This window comes from Pseudopipra pipra, chromosome Z (assembly GCF_036250125.1).
Source record: "Pseudopipra pipra isolate bDixPip1 chromosome Z, bDixPip1.hap1, whole genome shotgun sequence".
Lineage (NCBI taxonomy): Eukaryota > Metazoa > Chordata > Aves > Passeriformes > Pipridae > Pseudopipra > Pseudopipra pipra.
The window spans coordinates 7,914,170-7,938,525 of NC_087581.1; the positions used below are offsets into that span (position 1 = coordinate 7,914,170).

General features: G+C 44.9%; 1 protein-coding gene across 1 annotated transcript in view; it reads left to right on the forward strand.

The window, feature by feature from the left end:
- Window positions 1-5,268: 5,268 nt before the first annotated feature.
- Window positions 5,269-24,356, forward strand: part of LOC135407559 (ubiquitin-conjugating enzyme E2 R2) — a 54,020-nt gene continuing 34,932 nt past the window's right edge. Inside the window, exon 1 of the mRNA XM_064642698.1 lies at window positions 5,269-5,600. Coding sequence (XP_064498768.1) covers window positions 5,424-5,600 — 177 coding nt within the window. The 5' untranslated portion in view covers window positions 5,269-5,423. The remainder of the gene's footprint in view (window positions 5,601-24,356) is intronic.

Below are 24,356 nucleotides of genomic sequence, written 5' to 3' on the forward strand. Positions count from 1 at the left end.
TGAGACTTCCCCTTTCTGGAGCCACATGTTCCTACACTAGACCTTATTTCTTGCTCTCTGAGAGCAAAGAAAAAACTGATTCCTTCAGGTGAAAATAAAATAAAAGAGGGAACAATACAGTTCCCCACGGAGGGTCCTGCTTGCAGGCAGGCAGTGACCATCCACAGGAGAACAGCTAAAGGAGGAGGAGGACAATGTTTCATTTTTTCATTATGATATATCAGAGGTGATTAGAGGGCAGAAATGCCATGTAATAAATCAAAAAAGTTATGTCAGCCTCAGGACAGCCTAGGCCCAGGGAAGGGGACACCAGGAAGAGCAGCTGAGCCTCCCTGGGAGCACAGGCAGAAACGCAGGCAGGAGCTTTGGAGGGGGCTGCCAGGCTGCCCAGGCTTCAAAATATTCTGTTGCTTCAACAGTTTCTATTTTCTTTGAGCACTGAATGTTTTTGCAGGAGAGGGGGGAAAAAACTCGGAGACAAAAAGACCGATATTCTCGCTAAAAGCAGACCCAATGGAAAATTTTCAGCCAGCCCTATTGAGTACACCAGGGCATGCTTTACTTTTTGCCTTGCATGATTACCTCTTTCGTTAACATTCGAGACAGGCAGCAGGCAGAGATAAATCCTGAATAACTCCAAACTTTGCTTCTCCCATCTCTCCCAGCGTTAGGCTGGTTCAGACAAAGCCTGTGCTGGAGGCTGGCTGCAAGGAAAGATGTTTTGATTACCATAGAAATAGGGGCAGTGCAATCCCAAAAGAGCTCAGCTCCTGCACATTCTCCTCCGAGCATGAGCAAATCCATGTTTCACCAGCAGGCTGGGATGCCCTGTTATGAGAGCAGGTCTTTGGTGGCTGGCACCAACATAGAAGGTCACAGCATGTGTTATGTCCATCAACTCAAGACAATTTCAGAAGGATGTGAACATCCTTGAATGTGTCCCAAGGAGGGTAACAAAGGTGGTGAAAGGGCTGGAAGGAGTGTCCTGTGAGGAGCAGCTGAGGACTTTGAGCATGTCTCATTTGGAGAAAATGGGTGCTGAGGGTGTTGCTCTCTACAGATTCCTGAGGAGGGGAATTGGAGAGGGAAGTGCTGAGCTCTTCTCCCTGGTATCTAGTGACAGCACACATGAGAATAGTTCAAAGTTGTGCCAGGGGAGATTTAGACTTGACATCAGGAAGCACTCCTTTGCAGAGAAGGTGGACAGGCATTGCAACAGGCTTCCTAGGGAGGTGGTTGATGCATCCAGCCTATCAGTGTTTAAGGGACATTTGGATAGTGCCCTTAAAAACATGCTTGAACTTTTGGTGAGCCTTGAATCAGTGAATCAGTGTTGGGCCCAGTCCTGTTTAATATCTTTATCGATGATTTAGATGAGGGCATTGAGTCCACCATCAGCAAATTTGCAGATGACACCAAGTTGGGGGGGAGTGTCGATCAGCTGGAAGGCAGGAGGGCTCTGCAGAGGGACCTCGACAAGCTGGAGAGTTGGGCTGATTCCAACAGGATGAAGTTCAACAAGGCCAAGTGCTGGGTCCTGCACTTTGGCCACAACAACTGCCTGCAGCGCTACAGGCTGGGGACAGAGTGGCTGGAGAGCAACCAGGCAGAAAAGGACCTGGGAGTTTGGATTGACAGGAAGCTGAACGTGTGCCCAGGTGGACAAGAAGGCCAATGGCATCCTGGCCTGGATCAGGAACAGTGTGGCCAGCAGGTCCAGGGAAGTGATTCTTCCCCTGTACTCAGCACTGGTGAGGCCACCCCTGGAGTGCTGTGTCCAGTTCTGGGCCCCTCAGTTCAGGAAGGACATTGAGGTGCTGGAGCAGGTCCAGGGAAGAGCAACAAGGCTGGTGAAGGGACTGGAGCACAGGTCCTATGAGAAGAGGCTGAGGGAGCTGGGGCTGTTCAGCCTGGAGAAGAGGAGGCTCAGGGGAGACCTCATCACTCTCTACAACTCCCTGAAAGGAGGTTGTAGCCAGGTGGGGGTTGGTCTCTTCTGTCAGGTAGCTCTCAGTAAGACAAGAGGGCATGGTCTTAAGCTGTGCCAGGGGAGGTTTAGGTTGGATATTGGGAAGAAATTCTTTACAGAGAGGGTAATCAGGCATTGGAATGGGGTGTCCAGGGAAGTGGTGGATTCTCCATCCCTGGAGGTTTTTAAGATGAGACTGGATGTGACACTTGGTGCCATGGTCTAGTAACCACAGCAGTAGTGGATCAAGGGTTGGAGTTGATGATCTCAGAGGTCCCTTCCAACCTGGCTGATTCTATGATTCTGTGATTCTATTCTATGAATTGGTCAGGCAGTTGTAGGTCTCTTTCAACAGAAATGGTCCATTCTTTCCTATTCTATTCAATTGCCATAAATAAAAAGAACATGGGACTGAACTTCCACCAGAAAATACACCGAGCATGGTATTTCCCAGCCACCAAGGTGGTACTCTGACAAACAGTGTTTCATGTCCTAGCCCTCCAGCCCCCATCTGAGGATGCAAGAGCTGAATTAAGCAGCTTTCTGTAAATCTGAGCACACTCCAAGGTGGTAAAGAATGAGAAACAGTGGCTGACCTTTGCCTGCAGGGAGGCAGATGTAGGGGAACACACATTTTTTTTCAGCATAGCCAGGCAAGCTGTGAATGGACAAGGGATGTTTATCCATATTACCCCTATGACACTGAGCAAGAGCTTGTCTCAGCTCATGAGAAAAGCAATGCCAGTCCCCATAGGAATATTTTCCAGAGTGAGAAGGGATTTTACAAGGGCTGGAGTACTTTACAGCCTGGAGGCAGTCACAAGCCTGGGACCAGGTACCACTGCCAGTGCTGGAGCATCTTTGAAGAGAGGAATGGGGTAAAGCTCAAGAGGCAAGAGAAAGACAAGAAGAGCAGCCACAGGAACAAGGGGGAGGATGCCGTGCTTGTCATTGGGCAACAGCAAATTTGTCCTGGTAGCAGCTGGTACTTCGGGAAAAACATCTGCCTCCTGCTCTCCACTCTGGGCCAAGGTATGGAGAAGGAGCCAGAGTCATGGCTGCCAAGTGCCAAGTATAGACTTCCAAACTGGCCCAGCTGCATGATCTCTCACCAATGCAGGTGGCCCCTCACTGTCAGTCCCATGACTTTGGGAAAGTCCATAGCTCTGAAAAATGCAGGAGATTGATCCAACGGTCATCCTTGCCCACAGGGTTGTCATCAGGATGGGAAAGCATGAGAGACGTGAGAGGTGATGGGGGCAAGGAAGGAGGTTAAAGCTATGTAATGCTAAAGGGATGTTGGGACACATCATCCAACCTGTTTGTCCAAGGAGCAGGTGCCTCTGTGTGGTGGCCTAAGCCCTGCCATGTGCAGAAGGATGAAAGAAATGCCAAGCACAAATGGGTTGTCCTCCTCCTGGACAATCACTGTTATTTTTCTTCCTTTATTTTTACAATGAATATTGTTTATGTTATTCGTTAAAGACTTGCTAAGGAACAGGTGCTGGCTCATGTTCACTGGTTGATATACCTCAACATCTTTGCAATCATTTTTCACTCTTAACCCAGCTGGGGAACGGGAGGAAGGCTCAAAACGGCATGTTCTGGTGTGACCATGTTGCATGTCCACAGAGAATGTGAAAACAAAACATGCTTTGTGGGGGGCTGCTAGCTGCCTGTTGGTGTCCTATTGCTCCTGGGGGGATGCTGCAGGATTTTTAGGGGATCCTTGGTCATGCAAATTCACTCCTCAAAAACCATTCTCTGTACAAAAACGGCTGGTTTATGATCATGGGTGCCTGTCAGTGGGCCAACCACACCCCGCTGTACTCACCCTCAACCTGTGACTATCTGAACAGGCTGGATTGATGGGCCAAGACAAACCGTATGAAGTTCAACAAGGCCAAGTGATGGGTCCTGCACTTGGATCACAACAACTGCCTGCAGTGCTCCAGGCTGGGGGTAGTGGGACTGGAAAGATACCCAGTGGGAAAGGACCTGGGGGTGCTGGTCAACATGAGTCAGTAGTGCGTCCAGGTGGGCAAGAAGGCTGTATGAGCAATAATGTGGCAGCAGGATCAGAGAAATGATTCTTCCCCTGTACTGGGCACTGGTGAGGCCACACCTCGAGTGCTGTGCCCAGTTCTGGGCTCCTCCATTCGTAAGGACATTGAGGTGCTGGAGTGGGTCCAGAGAAGGGCAGCGAAGATGTTGGTGAAAGGTCTGGAGTGCATGTCCTATGAGGAGTGGCTGTGGGAGCTGGGAGTGTTTAGTCTGGAGGAGGCTGCAGGGAGACACTATTGCTCTCTATGACCTGAAAGGAGGCTGTAGCCAGGTGGGGGGTGAGCTCTTCTCCCAGGCAACCAGTGACAGGATGAGAGGACATAAACTCATAGAATATGCTGAGTGGGAAGGGAACCATCAGGATCAGCATGTCCAACTCCTGGCCCTGCACAGGACACCCCAAGAATCCCACCAAGTGCCTGAGAGCATTGTCCAAACACTTCCTGAACTCTGTCAGGATTGGTGCTGTGACCACTTCCCTGGGGAGCCTGTTCCAGTGCCCAGCCACCCTCTGGGTGAAACACTTTTTCCTGATATCCAACTTAAACCTCCCCTGACTCAGCCTCATGCCATTTCCTCGGGTTCTGTCACTGGTTACAAGAGTGAAGAGATCTGTACCTGCCCCTCCTCTTCCCCTCACAAGGAAGTTGTAACTCCAATGAGGTCTCCTCTCAGTGTCCTCCAGGATGAACACACAAAGTGCCCTCAGCCGCTCCCCGCACGGCTCCCCCTCCAGACCCTTCACCATCTCTGTGGATGCTCTCTGATAGCTTAATGTCTTTTTTTATAGCCTAGAGCTGTGCCAGGGGAGGCTTAGGTTCCATCGGGAGAAACTTCTCCACAGAAAGGGTGATCAGACACTGGAAGGGGCTGCCCTGCCCGGGCAGGTGGTGCAGTCACCGTCCCTGGAGGGTGTTCAAGGAAAGCCTGGACATGGCACTCAGTGGTGGTGGATCGGTCACGTGTTGGACTGGATGATCTCGGACGTCTTTTCCAACCTAAGTGACTCTGTGATTCCGTGACACCCCCTCCCCCGTGACCGCTCTCTCCTGTGCTGGTGCTGGGGGGGTGTCGCGGCCCCTTTAAGCGCACGCGGCGAAAGGGGGGGGGGCGAAGAGGGAGGGGCGTGCCGCGCAGCGGCGCGCGCGGCGGCGGTGTGTGGGGGCGTGTCCAACGGGGCGGCGGGGGCGTGTCCCGCGCGCGGCGGGGGCGTGTCCGGCGCGGCGCGCTGAGGTCAGCGCGAGCGGCGCCGTCACAAAAGGAAGTGGCGGCGGCGGGTCCGTCAGCGCGGGGAGGGGCGGGGGCGGCTCCGGCACCTCCGGGAGCACCGGGAACAGCGGCACCGGCACCGGCACCCGCGGGGCGGCCGCGGCGGGGGCCGCGCCGCGCCATGGCCCAGCAGCAGATGAGCAGCTCGCAGAAGGCGCTGATGCTGGAGCTGAAGTCGCTGCAGGAGGAGCCGGTCGAGGGCTTCCGCATCACCCTAGTCGACGAGTCCGACCTCTACAACTGGGAGGTGGCGATCTTCGGACCCCCCAACACGCTGTACGAGGGCGGGTACTTCAAGGTAGGGCCTTCCCCCCGCCCCCCGTGCCGCGCGGTGGGGCCGGGCCGGGGCCGGGCCTGCGGGAGGGGGCCCGGGCTCGGCCTGGGCAAGGCGGGGGGGCCGCGCCTCGGCCGCTGCCGCGCTGGGAATCTGCTCTTTTAGCCCCGAAGAGCCTCCTGCAGGACCTCAGGGAAGGGCGAGAGTTCGCCCCTCCCGCCCCAGGGTGCCCCCGTGGCTCTGCTCTCTGTGTATGTCACAGAATCACAGGGCTGTGGCGGTTGGAAGGGACCTCTGGAGATCATCTGTTCCATGTTCCCATATCCTTCCAGGATCTGATGGGAACACAGGAAGGATGGAGCGAGACTATTAAAAAGAGCATGGAGTGAGAGGACAATGTGTAATGGCTTCAAACTGAAAGAGAGTTAGGAAGAAATTCTTTGCTCTGAGGATGGGGAGGCCTTGGCACAGGTTGCCCAGAGAAGTTGTGGATGGCCTGTCTCTGGAAGTGTTCAAGGCCAGGTTCAATGGGGATCTGAGCAACTTAGTCTAGTGGAAAGTGTCCCTGCCTATGGCAAGGGGTTGGAACTGAGTGATCTTTAAGGTTCCTTCCAAGCCAAACCATTCTATAGTTCTATGATGATATTTATTTCAAAGGAAGAGACTTTCCAGCCGTCCCTTGATAGTTTCACTCATCGATGGCTAATTCAGGATAAAGGCTGTGTTTTCGTCAGAACTTCATGGGTTTCAGGGCTGTTTTACATGATTATTTTTTCTACTCCTGTTTTCTTCCTCTCCAACCTTCAAAGGGCTGCAGCAACACGTAATGGGTGAAGGCAGATAAATGCTTTCAATTCCTCTCTCAGCCTTCCTGTTAATACAAAAAAACTTTTGTGCTTGTTATTTCCACTCTTGTACATACAACAAGTAAAAAATCTGACACGGCTATCCCAGAAAAGAATTGAAGGGAGCAGACTTAAATTATCAAAACAACTGGAGAAGGAGGAGTTGCACTTTTCTTTCTTAAAACAAGCAACTGGAAGACCTTAGAGTGTGCAGAAGATATGCTGTATCAGGCACACTTCTCTGCACTTGATGTCTGCTTGGTCTCTGGCAAAATATTGTCCCCACCAGCTTGCTGCTTCCAGCAGTTAACTGTTTTAGTTGTGTCTCCTGCATCTCTTATTCCATGCCCTTTGGCTTCTGTCAAACTGAAGAAAATTTTGAATGGTGTCTTTGCTGGACTAACATGTACCTTTAGTGCCTCTTGGCCTCTCCAGGTCAAGGTTTAAAAGCTTTGTTCCACAAAACCAAAATAACCTGTAGCTTGGGGAATAATAGATTTGAGTCACGTTCAGTTTGGCCTCATTGTTTGGGAGGAAGGGAAGGCTTTGGCACAAGGCTTGCCTTTTGTAATGAGTTGGCTGGCTTACTCATGTAGGTGTGATAGGTGTATTCTTAGACTCACCTCCATTATTACTTATTCAGGAAGTCGCTCCAGTCGTTGGTTGGTAACAGTGTCATCTTCACATCCGAATGGTCTCATGACCTCTTCCTGCACTTAAATTACTCATCCATTTTTTTTCAAAGAAATCATAACGGATCAAAATATGTTTGCTTGGTTGGGGAACTCTCTGGAGTGTGTGTTTGCAGTTGTTCCTGAAAGGAACCTGAAGCAGCCTGTGAAATAATTTGGGGATGTGTGTTAACAAGCATAGATTTAGGCAAGGTTTCCAGTTGCCTTACCTCAGTATTGCGACTGTGTTGTCTTTTTGAGTATTTAATGTCCTTGAACTGTTGTGCCTTTCTTCTAAATTCTTTTCACCAGTCCTGTGATACTTGTTTTGAGAGTGGGAGGCTGAGGTCTGGTGGTGCCTCCACCCCTCCAGAGCAGCAGTATTCCCTTTAAGTAGCATGGCTGAAATCTCTTGTGTGTTGTTTCTCTCATCCTTCCTCCAAGAGGAGCTCTGTGGGGTGGGTTTTTGTAGCATCTGATCTTTGGTTATGTGTTCTGACTTCTGAGCCACTGAAAAAGTGGTCTGGACCCTTATTCTGTCCCTAGGGAGAAGTGATGTTCATGACTCTCTTTGTATTAGGCTTTCAGATGCATTAGACATGGCTTATGAAGTCATTCAGAGATCAGATTAATACCCAAACTTTATTTGATGAGTGACTTCAATGATGTATTGATAGTATATGCTGCTCTGAAGTAGTGCTCACCTTGCATCTGTTTCATTTCTCGCATTTCTTGACGTGATGAAATATCCAGCTTCATTTTGTTTTGTATTTTTAGTTTACTAAGGTTAGGTAAGCAGGATTAGAAATGTGCAATTACAGGATGTAGCTTTTTTTCGGCTTTGTGGCAATGAGAGTTTGGGAACTGTCTTCCACTTGAAGTGTGGTTTTAGGGTGGGAACTGGAGAAGAACAAAGGCTTCTAGTTAAGCTACAGTATAAATATTTTGAGGAAAACCTGTGTTTAAAGTGACCTTAATAAAGAAAGTGTTAATGATTATTGGTAAGGAATACAGATGCTTGATTTGTGCCTGTGGAAATCTTGGAGCTGGTAACATCAGATTTTGGCGTCTTGGGGAAATACAACCTTTCTCTCTGGGTTGTTGTAATAGCTGAACAAACTGAAAGGAGGAAAGTGCTCTCTCTGCACCTCCTTGACAGGAGCTACTGCTGTCTAAAGCTGGTTCAACATTTGAACAGACTCTGGTTTCAGTTACAAATCCTGTAACTCTAGCATTTGATAAACTGAAGCAGAAAACAAGTCCCCTTGAATGTTTGTTTAAATGGTAGGTTATCAACATGCTGGCTGTAATAAAGTTGGGGACTTCTTAAAAATTCAAACACAGCATTTAAGCTTATTTTTTCAGCTGGTATACCATGCTCAGTCTGCTGCAGTGCTTCAGAGTTTAGGATTGTCAGCTAGATGGAAAGGGCAGCAGCCTCCAGGAGCAACAACTGTGTGAAGAGCGTCTTGTACCAGCAAGGGATGATCCAGCAGCGTCCCCCTCCTCTGTGTGATCAGCTGAAGTTGGACATCTGCAATGGAGATTATATCAACCTTTGCTTTACCTAGTTACTGTATTCCCAGTCATTCTCAGTAGTTTCTAATGTTCTGGGCAATGCTTTGTTTAGGTTCCACGTTTTCATCCTCCGGGAAGGAGTCGAGCTGTTCCATGCACTGGTTACTTCTCCTTCCTCACTGGAAAGGCAGAAATAGCTCAGGGGCAGTGATGTTAAATCCTACAAAGGAGTTGAGATAAGAGCCAATGTCTGTCCCTCAGTTGCTGTCAGGAAGAAATTGCGTTTGACTAAAGTTCCTGGCAGAATCAGTTGTGTTGGGCTACAGGCACTTGACTGCAATAGATGAACTTGATTTTTGGTCCCAGATTCATTCAAAGAGTTTAAGCGTAAAATGTAGGTAGACTTTGTGTGTCTAAGGTGTTGCTCACATCTAATTCAGTTACTGAGGTTTTTTGAGTGAGAAAGGCAATATTTCTCTCAGAATGAAATGCTTTGTGTTCAGGTCAGGTCAGAAGTGGTGGCTTCTTTCTTAGGTCAGCTGGGATAATACGGGTCTTTTGATCAGAATCCACTGGCCTATGTAATAGTTCTGAATTGCTCTGGAAGTGATTGGAATGTGTTCTTCTGGTTTTGCAGGCAGTGCCTGAGCAGCAGAGAACCAGATTGTGCAGCCATCTGCAGAGCTAGGTGTGATTCCACCTTAATGCCATAGTCATCTTCTGTTTGTCTGATAGGGTCCTTCACTATGTGGCAGGAGAACTTCTTCATCCTTAATTTTGGCTGATACTTAAATGGGGACCACAGCAACAAAGGTGATTATGCTGTAGTCTGGTGATGATGGGTGTGAGTTGGGATAGATCTCAGTGGCTGAGGGCTGTGCGTGGTGAAACCTTCACCATCTCAGGTGACAGTTCATATCTCTGTCTTGAAATCCAATGTCTTTCTTTGATGCTTGAGCTGTCAGAGCCTGGTGGTTGATGAACCTCTGCCCAATGCCTTGATCAAGTGGTGTTTTCAGAACACCTGCAGGACTATTAGAAAGTGTCTCCTGATGGCTTACTCAAGGTCCTGAATGTTTGGTGCCATTGCACCTTAGCACCACAGCGTTTGGTTGTTTTTTAAAAAAGGCAGTTCTTCTAACTTGTTTTAGTTGGATGGTATTCTTGTGCAGGGAGCTAGTGTTTCAGTGGAGGTACAAGTGAGAAATTATACAAATAGGAACTTCCTTATTGAGCATATAGCACTACCCAGAAGCACGGTTTGACCAAGCGCACTGTGTCAAGAAGCATGTTTAATATAGAGCAAAAGTCAATATTAAAAGCTCCTTCAGAGGTGATTCAGGCTGGATAGATTAAAATTAATATACCTAGCATGAAATGAAATGAGAAAAATTAACTACGTTGTTAAAGTTACTATTTGATAGTTCTTAAGGCAGTTCTTTTCATAAGGTATTTTTTTCTGCTTGAAGGAACAAGCCTTGACACATAAGTTGGAAGGGGAAAAAAACACCAAGCATTATGATTAGTTTTGTCAAGCAATTTGGGGGCTAAATACTTGTCAAGGCATTGTTATCCTTGCTTTTTGTTACTCATTAACCCTATGCTATATGGAGTTCTGTATTGTTGGATCTCAGCTTCTTCCAGGTGATTTGATTTCAAAATGATTTGCAGTATTTCTTAATATTTCAGAGCAGGAAATAGAGAACTTACGGATAATTAATGACAAGAATGAACACCATGTTTAAAAGTTTGGTATTGTAGTCTACTTCTCAGAAAGCTTAAAATTAAGCAAATAGAAGTTTCCTAAGCACTTATATAATTATATAACTTGTAGGAATCAAGTGGTGCTCTGAGCTCGAGCTGCTTTCTGCAGGCCTCTGCATTGAAAGGTGCTACAGAGTACTTGGTCTCCTATTTTTGTTGCCTTTAGGTATCATTGATGGTAATAAGCAGTGGTTTGATGCAGCAAAGGCATACGGAATTGCGGGCAGATAGAGCCCTGCTCTGTAGAGCTCCACTTCAGAGCAGGCTGTCTCCAAAGCTAAGGAGCCTCTCAACTGCCTGCAGACAGGGAAGCAAAAAACTTCTGATGTTGATTCATGGATCATAAGCACAGTTATGACCTCAGACTCTCAGGCCTGGGCAATGCCTGATAGTCCCTCACTCTGCTGTTCCATATAATTCTTTGGATGGCTACCCCTGTGGTCTGCACAGACAGCTTGTCCATCCTGTAACCTGTTTTGGACATCAGTGCATCCTCGGGAGGAAATGGGCAAGGTCATTTTGGTGGGCAGCTCCCAGTCCTTTCCCTAGGGCTCCTCTGATCCTGGTAGGATTATTGTGTGTGCTGAGAAGCACACAGCTAGTGGTTTGCACTTCTGATGCTGCCTGAATGTATGAGATCATGTGCAGTTAGGTCCTGTTGTATGGAAAGAGGTGAACTGTAGCACAGCCCATCTCTGCCATTAGAATAAAGTGGAAAGCTGTCCATGTGGATAGAGTGAGCACTTGGTTTGCTTAATTGTTGTACAGAGTGGTCCTTGGATAAGGTAAAAAAGGAACTTGACTTTTTTTCCCTTAGGTAACAATGCAAAGAACTGTGCCTCTTGAAACTTCTTGCCTGTCTTTTGAAGCAATAGTAACTAAAAGCATGTAGCTTTAGATGTGGTTCATATTATAGGAATTAGTGCAAGATTTTGACTCCGTAGTGTTAGAAGAGTGAGGGGGGGGTATTTTTTTTTTTAAATCCTTTGGATCAAGTAGTGCAGTGATGTTATGCCAGTGTCTGAGGGTTTGACACATCTATAATTTTTCAAAAACTCAAACATGTTTTTGCCTCACTGTTTCTGAAGTCACTCTTAGTGACTTAGTCACTACCCGCTGTTTACATGGTGATATATTCACATAGGTGTCTTCTGTATAATAGCACTTTAGGTCTACTGCACAATACTCACTTTGTGTCTAGAGGGTAGGGAATGATGGAAAAAAAAGAACCTCTTGTAGAACCTTGACTCTGATCTTTGGGGTGCCGTTTGGTTGTGTAGTTCATGGCAGGTTCATCAGGTGTTCAAGGTAATGAATAGCATGGGCTAAATGGTGGAGGTTTTATGTTGAGCGTAAATGTAACTGAGTTCAAGTTGAAAGTGTCGCAGTTACAGGTGACCTGCAGTGTGGATGAACTAGAGGTTGTGTGATTCATAATACAGCAGGCCCTCTTATAATTTGGTCTGCACGTGATCAGATGTGTGCAAACGCACATGCATGTGCACAAAGTTAGCTAGCTATTTCCAGAGTGCTGCTTCATTTTTAAAGCCTTAGTGTTTTTATCCAGCATAATGAGTTAGAGGAATTGCGGTTCATCTTGCTAAGTTTTTGTGGTAGTGACTTGCTGAGAATGTCTCATCTCACCATGCCAGTTTGACAGTAATAACTTTGGCATTGTGTACCCTCCCCAAAGCACTAGCAGCCAAGATTACCCAAATTGATTGATTGCCTATCTCCATGCTTTCTGAAATATTTAAAATGCATAAATATTTGCCCAAAGTAGCTTACAAATAGGAGGTAAATGAGAACTACTGAATTAGGATGCATTTAGGATATTTTGGAATCTTGCTTGACTTGAACAAATGTGACCTCAAGATTCCTGGATGTTTGTTTTAAACTGAGGCTTTTACCTGGAGAACAATGACAACATAAAGGGGCTGAACTTTAAGTGGGTGACACCTTGAGGTTTCATAGTATTTGTAATTAACAAAGAGAAGGTTGCCTGGCAGACAGGCTGTGTCTTACTCCTTAAAGTTTTAGTACTGAAAGCATGACATAATATGTTCCTTTTGGTCTATTTTGTTGTCTTAAAATTATGCAGGTAGTTTAAAAGTTTGGATAAACAGTTTTTGCTTGAGGAACCTAAGTCAATAGCAGTAAGGACGTATGCAATAGCTGTGTGACTCTTCCCCAAGTTATGTATCCTAGTCAAGTATTTAAAACATATGTTTTAATATTTGTTGTAGCTAAATATTTGGAGGGGTTAAGATGCAAAACTCTCTGCCAGAGTATTGAAACAGTGCAAGGACCAGTGTTTAACCAATTGTGCCACTTGGGTCAATTTTTGAGCGATAGACTGTTGTCCATTGTGCAAAAATTCTTTGGTTCTAAGTTAATCCTTAGACACCTCTGCAGCTAGAAGCCTTTCGCTGTCAGACCTAGGCAAAGGCTGAAATAATATTCTCTTTTGCAGCACCCTCTTTGGCCTTGTCAAAACAAAAGCCATGCAATGGAGTAGTTTTGACTTACAATACGTTCTGTGAATACGCATTTGTTCTTGCATAAAGTCTGCTCGTAAAGGCCCCTTATTCATGGATGTAAACCACACTGGTGTGCAAGTGTTTGCTTATCTTGGCTAGAATAACTATCTGTAAAAGCACTCACCTTTATTAAAAGAATGGGCTTCTTATAATGTATTGAGGAAAACTGAATTTCATCTCTGTGTTCCCAGTTACTTCTCTGCAGAACAGTAACTGTACCCACACTTAGTATCTGAATGCTTTTCAGTGGTGCATTAAGCAGTATAACTTGAGAGGCTCACAATCTCTTCTGTACCTTTTAAGTATCTTGTAGCTATTACCTAAATCCCTTCTATTTTGTCATTCATGTGGTAACAAAATGCCCCTACCCAAATGCTTGAGATGAAGGTGCATGGCATTTTTTCGTTAAGGTGGAAAGAAAAGGCCTTGTTTGTTCTTCATGATGTTGCCACTTCAGTGGGATCTCTGCCTAACCTCATTTTTTATTGCTGAGTCCGTGTTACTCAAAATGCTAAGCAAAAAAGACATTGAGGCACAACTCTTATTGACAACTTAGTGTTCAAGTTCAGAGTGTGATGGTAACATTTTTTCTCTCGTATAATTCTCTGAGTATCAAGTGGCTGTTTCTTGACACAGCCATAGTCATGTTTAAACAATTCTCTATGAGGACCTATTGTCACTTTTTTTTTAAGTACTTCCAAATGAAACTAAGCATTTTATATGCTGTCTTATCTCCATTGGAGCATATAAAAATGAAAGTTTTGAGACCAACATATGGAATGATTTCCATTTCTCAGTCTCTGCCAGAAAACTGAAAGCTTATGTGCTTCAAAATTTGACTAATATGCTTTCTGTGAAATTTAACTGATTTTTTTTTTCCTGCTGGTTGCAGTCTTTGATTTGTGTGGAAGGAACTTGGCTGCCTTTGGCCTTAAATACAGCAATAGCGGCACTGCGGGGGGAAGCTGGGTAGGAGTCTGTGAACATTTTGGCTTTTGTGTTTTGAAATTGGCTGAATTATTTTTGAAAACTTTTAATACTGAAGATTGTTTTGACCCTCAGAAGTTTATGGGCAGACTCATCAGGAGCTAAAACCCAGCCTCACTAGAGTAACTGTTACTCTGGAGATGTATTTTAAATTGCAATAGTAGCTGAGTACATGGTCTTGAACCTATCTCATCCATGGCTATTCTACCTTTGGAAAGAGATCGGAGTTGTACTGGCTGCGGCTAAGGAGGGATGGCATAAGGAATCTGCCAGTCTTGGCCACTTTATTCTGGGTGTTATGGAATAAGTCTGGGTTCTAGTGCTGTTAGAAGTGATACTCAAGTTTCCCTGATTCAAAGCAGCCTGCTTAATGTTCAACTCAGACATATCACTATTAATTTTCATCCAATTTTCAAGCTTGTCCTGCACCTACTAAGCAGTTGTTCACTTTTGTCCACGTCTGTGGTGTAAATGATGTGCTTATGCTTGAGTTCTTTAACTGGAGACCATGCTTTGCCTGCAAGGGACAGCTAAGTATCCTGCTGGCAATCAACAGAAGTTGTGAGAAGCCATGGTGGGATGGCTGCTGGTGGTGTGTGGTACCTACCTCAGCCAGGGCATTTCCTGCTGGCAGTTGTAGATGTGTTGCTAAGTGGTGGATCAGGTCAGGTTGGGGTAAGGGCCATGAGTAACTATCCCAAAGCAGGGCATTGCCTGTTCCTGTGCCTTGTAGGGGTGCAGTGAAATGTCACATGGGCATGGCTTCAGCATGTGCACTGTGGGGTGAAGTCACAGCCCCACAACTGAAGTTTGAGGAGTTTGGAGTGTTGCGGGGTGTTGTGCCGTTTTCCGTGGGAGCAGTGAAGCTAACTAGATAGTTCCCATGGACACAGCCTTGAGCTGTGTGGCTGAAGTGCAGGTGCGCATTCCTCAGTGTTTTTGTGGAAATATGTTTGTGTTGTGTGTGTGGGAAAGTAGAAGTGGAAGAACCTAATAAAAGGCTGCCTGCTGCGCTGAGCAGGCAGACATCTCTTTGTCTCACCATCCTCGTGTGTGTCATCTGTCCTTCTTCCCCCTTCACACCGGGACCCTTCGGCAGATACCCAGCGACAGTGCACCACACATGAGATGTCTCCTACTGTCCAGGCAGCTGATACCACTTTCTCTACGGTCAGCTCTGTGCAATGGCAGAGGCATGGAGGAAGGTTTTACCATGCTTGACCATGAGAGACTTGTCATCATCATGCTCCCAGGCCTCTTCATTTGTCTTGGAATCTCTTGGAATCCAAGGCTGCCTGAGTCATCTCCCTCTCTTCCTTCAACTCTCTTCCTAAACTGGAGTAACTGTACTTTGAGTCATGACTGCAGGCTGACATAAGGTCACCACGTGTGACCTGGTTAGAGCTCCTGGTGTCTCAGCCTTGTTCTGTCTCATCTTCTCCCCTGTAGCTCTCAGCCTTGAGCATGTAGATGACTTTCACCTATTTAGAACCATAGAATCATTAAGGGTGGAAAACACCTCTAAGGTCATTGAGTCCAACTGTCAACCCAGCACCACCACCATGTTCACCACTAAACCATGTCCAAGTGCCACAGCCACACATTTTTCCAAGAGAACAGTGAAGTATTTTTGACCTGCCTACATCTAACCTATGCTTCCAAGGTGGCTAGTGCCTGCTTTTAAAGCAGAACTGATGCTAGGACAACCTGTAAGTTATACTGCAAACCTCTGGCAGGAGGTTAGTGGGCAGAAACAAACCCTTCGTTTGTTGGCAACTGCATCAGTTCTGTTGTATCTGTAACTCTTGCATGCATCAATTTATTTGGGGTTTACTTTTTGTTCAGCTTGCTTTAGTTCGTAGCTGAGGTTATAAGTAAGTTTTGGGGTTTTTCTTTCCTCTCTTTGCTAAGTATAGAGCAGTGAGTCCTGTGCTCTAGAAAGAATAAGAGATACAGTATGTTTCACAGAAAAAATTAGATTGGACTCGATCTCAGAAGTCTTTTCCAACCTTTGACTGATCACCATCGTGATCAGGTTCTAGACCAGAACATTGAGTGCCATGTACAGTCTTTCCTTAAACACCTCCAGGGATGATGACTTCCCCACCTCCCTGGGCTGCCCCTTCTGATGTCTACTCACCCTTTCTGTGTAGAAATTCTTCCTAATGTCCAACCTCAACCCCCCTTGGTGCAGCTTAAGGCTGTATCCTCTTGTCCTGTCATTGGCTGCCTGAGACAAGAGCCTGACTCCCACCTGGCTACAACTTCCTTTCAGGGAGTTGTAGAGAGTGATGAGATCTCCTCTGAGCCTCCTCTTCTCCAGGCTAAACAACCCCAGCTCCCTCAGCCTCTCCTCATAGGATCTGTGCTCCAGTCCCTTCACCAACCTTGTTGCTCTTCCCTGGACCTGCTCCAGCACCTCAATATCCTTCCTGAACTGAGGGGCCCAGAACTGGACACAGCACTCGAGGGGTGGCCTCACCAGTGCTGAGTATAGGGGGAACAAATTCTGTGTAAGTAGTTGGTTTTACATGGTTGTCATCTAAACTATTTTAAATCTCTTTCTAGTAAAAAAAAGTACTGTGAAGGAGGTGTTTTATGGCAGAGGAACATAGTGATGGCACTGGAAAGGAGTTTCCCTGTTCTCAGAAGGGATGTCAGTTTTGTTAAACTACTTTTGTGTGATAAATAATTTATCCAAATGTAGTAATGCAGAAAAACTGAGGATGACAAAATTTGGGCTGATCTTAAAACCTAGTTTTAACGCTTGGTTGGTGCATTGAATTTGAATCCTAATTTGTGGATTAGTAACTACAGGACGTCAACTTGAAATAAGAGGGCTGTGGGAAACCAACCTCTTCCAAGAAAAGTTTGTGTCTGTTACTAGATGCTTTTATGGCCAATCAAACATCATCTTCTGCTAGGGAGCAGCCAACAAACCTTCTTCATTACATGTTTAGCTGAGCTTTAGTTGGTAAAACTTTTAAATATTGTTGTGTCGTGTTTGTTCTGAACGCGACTCGCTACACCCTGATGTTAGACTGGGTGAAAGGGATGCACAATCCAGAAATGGTCATCTGTTAGGCCTTTTGTGTGGATGAAGCACAGCACTTGTCCAGAACAGTCTGCAGATGCTACACAAACAGGGAGAGCCAGTGCAGTGCTTTGTTCATCACCTCTAGTGACTGTAAGAGGTGCTCACGTGAAGGACACTGGGATAACATTGGAGGAGCTGTGTAGACACACAGGGGTTTGCACAGCTTTGAATGTCAAGTAGGGTCAAATGTTCTTTCACCCTGAAGAGTAATTTAGTGTACAGGGACTACATTTTCTAACAGATGAGTTCATATTCATTATTCTGGATAAATTAAAGTTTTTATGTAAAATGGGTGTATCTTCTAATAGCATAATTGACTAAATCTGTAGGTAGGAACTGTCTTGCTTTTTATAAATAACACATGGAAAGCTTTCTTCCAAAACAAATTCAACTTGTATGTTTACAAGTACAGTATTTAAATTCAGTATAGCTGAAGAAATTGTCAAGTGAATAGCTTTCAGGCTGCTTAAGCACAAAAGCAAAGAGATTTTTTCAATAAGAACTTCTGCTTATTCCTGGTTTTTAAAAATAAAAGCCTGAGCAGTTTCTTGAAGCACCCCAGCACAGAACCTGATGTACTGACAAGTCACACTCCTCTGCACAGACTTTGTCCATGAGGCAGCTGCGGCAATTCTCTAAGAGCAAAAATAAAGCTGGGGTTGTGTAACTTAACCTGGGGGAGGAGGGGGACATTCCTGGTGTTGAAGAGAAAGCCATCAAGTCAAGGCCTCAGTATGTAGGCTTGTGAGACTTATGCTATGCAGGCTTTGCAAATAAATCTCAGAAAGAGTGTATTGTGGAGAATCTGAGTGAACTTCTTGTTGGAGGGGGCAAAGTTGTCCCTTGTCTGCCTCATCGTTTGAAATGTCAGAGGGATCTGCACTGATTTTGAAGCTAACCAGCTTTTCTACCTCTCACCTCTGGGATTTCTTTCTTGTACTGTATTAATTGCTCCAGACTCTTGTGCACTTCCACTACAGCCACCCCAAGTCTTCTCTCCTGTTGCTTTCAGGGGTAGGTTTGAAATAAAGCCTCTCAGCAAAGAGAAACCAGCATGTGGGATTTGATGTCAAGTGTGGAAGTGTGAAATGGCTCGCAGCTCAGGAGCACAGCCAGGGAAACAGCCTGGTGTGGCATGTCGTGGAGCTGGCACGTTCACAGGGCAGGATTTGGCTCCAGTCAGTTAGGACGAGGTTTGAGGTGTATTACTGACATGCCTCTGAGCTCTGTTGTGCTTGTCACCCGAAGTGCAATTACCCAGGCTATGCCACAACACTGAGCTTAAAACACATGGGCGGGAAGCCAAATTCTGCACTTAGCAAGCACTTTAAATAGAAAACTACAGCACAACTGACCTGCAGGTACCTTTCCTTTTATAAGGAAAGCTGGTGTTTCTAACGGCCTTAATTATAAATGCTGTTGTACAATATTTATTCACTAAAATAATGTTTAGTCACAGCTTAATGTGATTGCCATGTACGGTTTGAGTGTCAGGCAGAATATAAAGCCTTTACCTTGTCTAGTTTTATTAACTTTATATAAGTAGGTACAGCAAAAGGAGTACATGGGGCATTCTCCAATGACACTGTGGCAACCATGGCAAACTACCAAGGCCCACAGTAATAAACCATTGGGATCACTTTATAGTGTTTAAGTATGTCTGCAATGCAGCAGTGGCACATTTGACCTGTAGTGGGGTCTGGTAGCGACAGCGTGATATTTAACACCAGTTGTGAACTGACCCAGCTTACAAGCTGGTTTTGTAGCCCATGCTTAATCCACGTTGCCATGGCTCGGCTGCAACCAGTATCCGTGCTAATGGATGCAAAGCCAGTACAGTCGCAGCTGTAAATCTCTCAGGCACAGCAACCAGGGCCATGTAGACCTAAGCTTGGGAAGCTGCTCTCATGTGGCTTGAGATGCTGGTGATACAAAGGTGCTGATAGCATTGTTGGCATTAGAACTCAACCAAACCTGGCTTAACTGTTTTTGTTGGTTTATCCCATATTTTATAAGATGTAAATTCTGATCAAAGCTCTTGCTGTGATTGAACTTGTGAAGCCTCCTTCTCATTTCAGTCTAACGAAAGAGGGTTGGGGGAAGGGCAGTGCTAGGCAGGATCTTATTTCCATACTTCTACTATTGAGAAACTCCTAGAAATTGTAGTATATCATCCTAGGATTTGGCTGCTTGCAGAGCTCAGCTGACTTTGCCACCGGGTTTCATGGCTGCCATAGCAGGAGAGTTTGACAGCTTAAGCCTCATTTAGTTAAAACATGCATATAGTTACGGGGATTATCCACTTACTAGTTGCTTTGTGGAGGTTCTGTGATATTTTTTAGAAAAGACACACATGTGGGTGTGCATTTCAAGGCCTGTGCTGAGTTTGATAAGTATAAGAAATATTGTGTCACTTCCTGTTTCTCTTGGTAACAGACAACAAAATTGAAGGAGGCTTCCGTGAGTTATTGAAAGCAACAGCATAGGCATGCATAAACCTGGTTTGGATGTATACCTCTGTGATTGCCTCAGTGCCTTGGAATTTAAGCTATCAGACTTCTTCCAGCTTTACAGGAAACCTGGCTTCTTAGGGTATAATTAAAACAAAGCTGTTCCTATGACAAGAACTACAGATTCTTAGGACAGAAGATCTCAAAGGCTACTACTAAAAGTTAAAAAAACAAAAGCCAGATTTCAAAACTGCTGTTTCTGGCAGCTGATTTCCTAGAAGTCATGATGAACGGAAGGGAGGCCCAAGATAGATGAGCTGAGGTGCTGGTGTTGATGAAGTGGTTGTCTTGGCAACTGCAGTCACTTAAATATCTTCAGGAGAAAAGCAAGCAAATGTTAAGATTGAGAAAAAGCAACGGGCTGACAGAAGAACCAGGAGCAATGAGCAGCTTGAGGCTTATACAGGAAGTTGATTTGACTATAACAGCAAGTCGCTGGTTTCAGTGGTGTGATTCTTGAGTGATGCAACCCTGATGGTTCTTCTCTTGTAATGACAGTGTGCCTGGCTGCCCTCTTGATGCATGAGGCAAGATCTCTTGGGAGGGTATATTTGTCCCCAGAAAGGTGACTGATGCATGTGGCGTGCATTCAGGTTCTACTGGAGTGCTTCATTTTGCGGCCCCACTGTTCATACAGTAGTCATACAAATATTGCAGCAAATCCCAGTGCAAAATAAACCCTGCACGCAAGCAGATAGATACTAGTATGAGAATTGTATTCCATGTCAGAGCTAAACAGCTGAAGCTGCAACTGTGTCAGGGATTGCTCCTGGTCTCTGTAGTGCTTTCCATGGTGAGAAAGTGAGCCATCTTACCATGTGTGTTTCGCTAGCCATGACTGCACATGTTGATTTGTTGTTCTGTAGATAAAACCGGTAATTTTTAATCTGATACTTTACTTCTGGAGCACTTAATTCTCTTCCACTTCAGCACAAAAAGCAAAACCCAGAGAAAGTCCAACCGAATAAAACAAGTGGAGTTTGAGCCAGTTGTTTCCTGCTGCCACAAGCATATTTGTAGCTGCCAACTATGGCAGGTATTTCTACAGTCACTGAATCTTAAGCAGAACACCAGGTGCTCGGAGAAGTTACAGAAAACTAGGTGTACTCTTTCTGCCTGTCATCTAATAGCTGGCTTCTGAGCTTCTCTTTGTGTAGTAACTTGTGAAAAGTCATAGTTGGAAGCTTCTTTCAAGTGTAAGTGAAAAACTCTCAAGCTACTTCTTGCTGCAAAGGGCAGCAAGTGGTGAAAACTGGTGATAGGACCAATTTCCTATGACATTTTTTCACTTTTTTCCCTAGGAAAGATCCTACCCTGCAGATACAGGAACAGTTACTATATAGATGTATTTTTGGTTTTTTCCCCGCATGTTTAAAAGCTACCTGGTAGTGGTCAGGATACGAGGCAGACTTTGTGATACAGATCCAGTTTGGTGCTCTGGTTATTTCATTTGGTCATTTGACTCTCTGTTTCTGCTTAGCCACATTTCTCAACACAGGCAAAACCTCTTCTAACTTTCTCTAGTAGCACTGTAAACCTATGTTAGTTAATAGTTGATTTGACCTCTGAAGCTTTGCCAAATTAGAGGGAAGTTTTTTCCTTGGCAAGTGACATCAGCTTCTGCAGTACTGAAATGTTAAAGTGAAAAAATTGCAGTCCCTGGTGTAATGCAGGTACTGATGGTAGGTGTTTTATTTGTGAGTAGCTTTTGCTGAAGGAGCAATGGCAAAAATACCCATTTGGGCTTTCCCTCCTTTCTGGCTTTTAAGTTTTTAAGCAGTCTCACATCTCCCTCTGACCCTTCAAGGTGTTTTTACACTGAAAGTGGTACTCTGATACAGGACTTCTAAGGCTTCTGTAACTTCATCAGACACTGATCAACAGATTAAGGTATTTTCCAAATATTTCATATCATTGGCAAAGAATATTTAATTAAAAAGTGAGGAATATGGGATGAAACATGGATCACCTTATATAAACGCTTTGAATTCTGTACTTGCAGTGGTCTGCTCTGCTCTTTAGGTCTACTATTCATTTTTATCCTTCTGCTTTCACTATTTTAACAGCTAAAAATTTCAAAAAGGCCTGGTACAATCAAAACCACCCTCTTGTCTAAATGAAGGTTAATATAGGGAGCTTTATAAACTAGGCACTACTACTACATAGAGTAGTCTGGGTTTTCTGAAGAGAGCATATGGTAGCTGGCACTTCAGCTGGAGATGACTTGGTAATTATAACTTCTTTGTCTGAACCCCTCTGCCATTTCATGGGGCTAATGGCAAATGAAGCTGCTTTTTGTAGATGCAAGGAAAGTAGGCTGGTAAAAATGTTTGGTTTCTGCACATCTTTAATTATTCTATCAGACTTGGACCTGGCCAGTATCTTGGCGTCCAAGGTGTGAGATCAAAGTGATTAAACTATTCTAAAATGAATAATCCTGCCACTGGAGCAAAGCTGCTTGTGAATGGAGAAGATCTCAATTCTCTGATCTCTTTTAGGACAGGACAAGGCAAGCCTGTTACACAACTTTGGATTTTTTTTAGCTTCAGGTAGTAGCTGGTTACTGAAATCAGCAGAGAAAACACCTTACTTAGGTGTTTCATTGTGATGGTCTGGGTGTTCCATTGTGATGATCTGGCTTTGAGGGTGAGTCACATCAGCTTCTGTGACTTAAACATCTCAATTCTAGTTTAGTGTGTGGTGAATATAAAGCATCTGTGAATATAAATTGGCTGAAGTTTGGCTTGAGTTGCTTTTATTCCAAGATAGATGTAATATACAGTTGAACAAGCCCACTAGAGAAGTCTGAACCTGAGCTGGTGAAGTCTAGTTTGATTTTGGTTTTTGTAGAGCTGATCCTTAGTGCAATTGAGTTAAGTGTTGCTGCAACAGGGGCCATGGTTTCTACTGCTCTGTGCTAAGCAAAACAATCAAAGAAAAATTTATCTATGATATAGTGGCTGACTTATGCCACAAGGTGTGGTATTCCTTTAATCCTTTTATAAACTGTTTTATCCTCGCTAATGTAATTGTGGATGTTCTTATTACCCATATAATTCCTAATTCATTTTGAACTCTGCTAAACTGTTGGCCTTAATGTTGCTTAGCAATAATTAGCAAAACACAGGTGGTTTTTGTAGTGTTTAACTCTAGATCAAATCTTTGAAATTTTCTTTGTGCTGACCTGTTATGCTTTTTTGTTGGTAATACTTCCACTGCTGAACAGTGAATGGGCACTCCTCCAGATGGGTGCTCAGATCAGCCTGACTGCCAACCCTGAGCTTGAATCTTTCCTTAATTTTATCTTCAAAGCCCTTGTGTTGTGTTCCCACTTGACATGTCAGGCTTTTAAGAGTGCTTGATAGCCTCCTTCCCAAACTGTGGAGTAAATTGTAGGAAGCTTCACCTTCACAAAGAAAACAAAGCATCTGTGTCCCTTTTTATGGAAATCTGTGAGCTGCTTTGCTGGATACCATTCTGCTCTTTGCAGTTTAACCATGCTGCTCTTAAACACGGCTATGATGAGGGAGGAATGGTAGTTGGTGTTCAGATGTTTTGGATGTCTGATCTGGAGGTTGCTTATCTTTGCTGGGATACTGGAGAGGCCTTCACTTCATGATTTTGATTCCTTGTTCTTCCTTTCTTACAAGTTTGTTCTAGGCAAGTTTGGTTGTTCAAGGTGAAATTTCCACTTAAAGAATAATACAGATCTCTCAAATAATCCCTGCTATGCTTTTGTAGCAATATTTTTATCCCATACATTCTTGCGTTGTAACTTCATCACAGTTCTAGAGCAATCTGTGGTAAGTAGGGTAAAGAACTAAAATTGTCCAGAGGTGCCTGAAGTGTCAACAACTTCAGCAGGGAAGGGTGGCATTGAGGGCCACCCCACTTGCTTTACATGCCCAGCTTTGTAGTGGGACTTGGAGAGGTTCTGCTATCTTTTGCCTGGGGACAACTGTGCCCTCCTCAGGGTCTTGGCCTCAGCAAGAAATTTAATATGTGGCTCTCAGCCAAAAGTGCTGGAGATGTGCTCAGTTCCTTCTGCATCTTAAAGGGACTAAGCTCATATCTTCTGGGGTTTGTTTTGTTGGTTGTTTTTTTGGGTTTTTTTTTGAGGTAATGTAGTTATCAGGCTGTGAGTTTATACTGAGGAATCCTTCCTTCCCTTTGTTGAAAGTTTTGCCTCGTGGGCTCTTGTCTGCATAGTGGGGTAGGGCCAAAACCCAGCCAGCAGTGCAGAAACTTGCCTCTGTAGCTTAAGGTGTACAGCTGCAAAGGGGGATAGCTCCTGTTTATCAGCTCACTTGCCAGTGTGAAATGTTACTGATCTTGACAGTTTTTTCCAAGCTCTGTGCTCTGAGCAGTCAGTCTCCTTTTGTTTTCTGGCTTGGGCTTTTGCATTCCTGTCTGGACAGTGGCCTGATGCCAAGGGGGAAGCTGAAGAGAGATGTGCTTAATGCCCTTTAGGGTAAAGCATTCACCCAGAAGGTGGAGGATGCAAGTTAAAAGTACCTTTGGGCCAAATGCCCCAGTGCCAACTGATTGAATAAGTTGTCCCAGTTTAGGTGATTTTTTTATTTTTTTTTTTTAGGAAAACAGGGCAATCATCTGAATGAAATGTGTGGCACGAGTGGTCATGTACAGGTTTTCATGCTCTGAGTCAGCCTCGTACACACACCTGTGTGTAACCTTGGCTTCAGTATTAAGTTCCCAGAGTTCAGTGTTCAGGACATGTCAGGGCATTTTGTTTCTTGTCGCTTCTGTTGGGCAGGTCATCCAGCTCTACTGAGAAGGAACATAAGGAGAATCCTGGGTTTCCAAGGGTGGGTCCCTAGCCAATGCTGG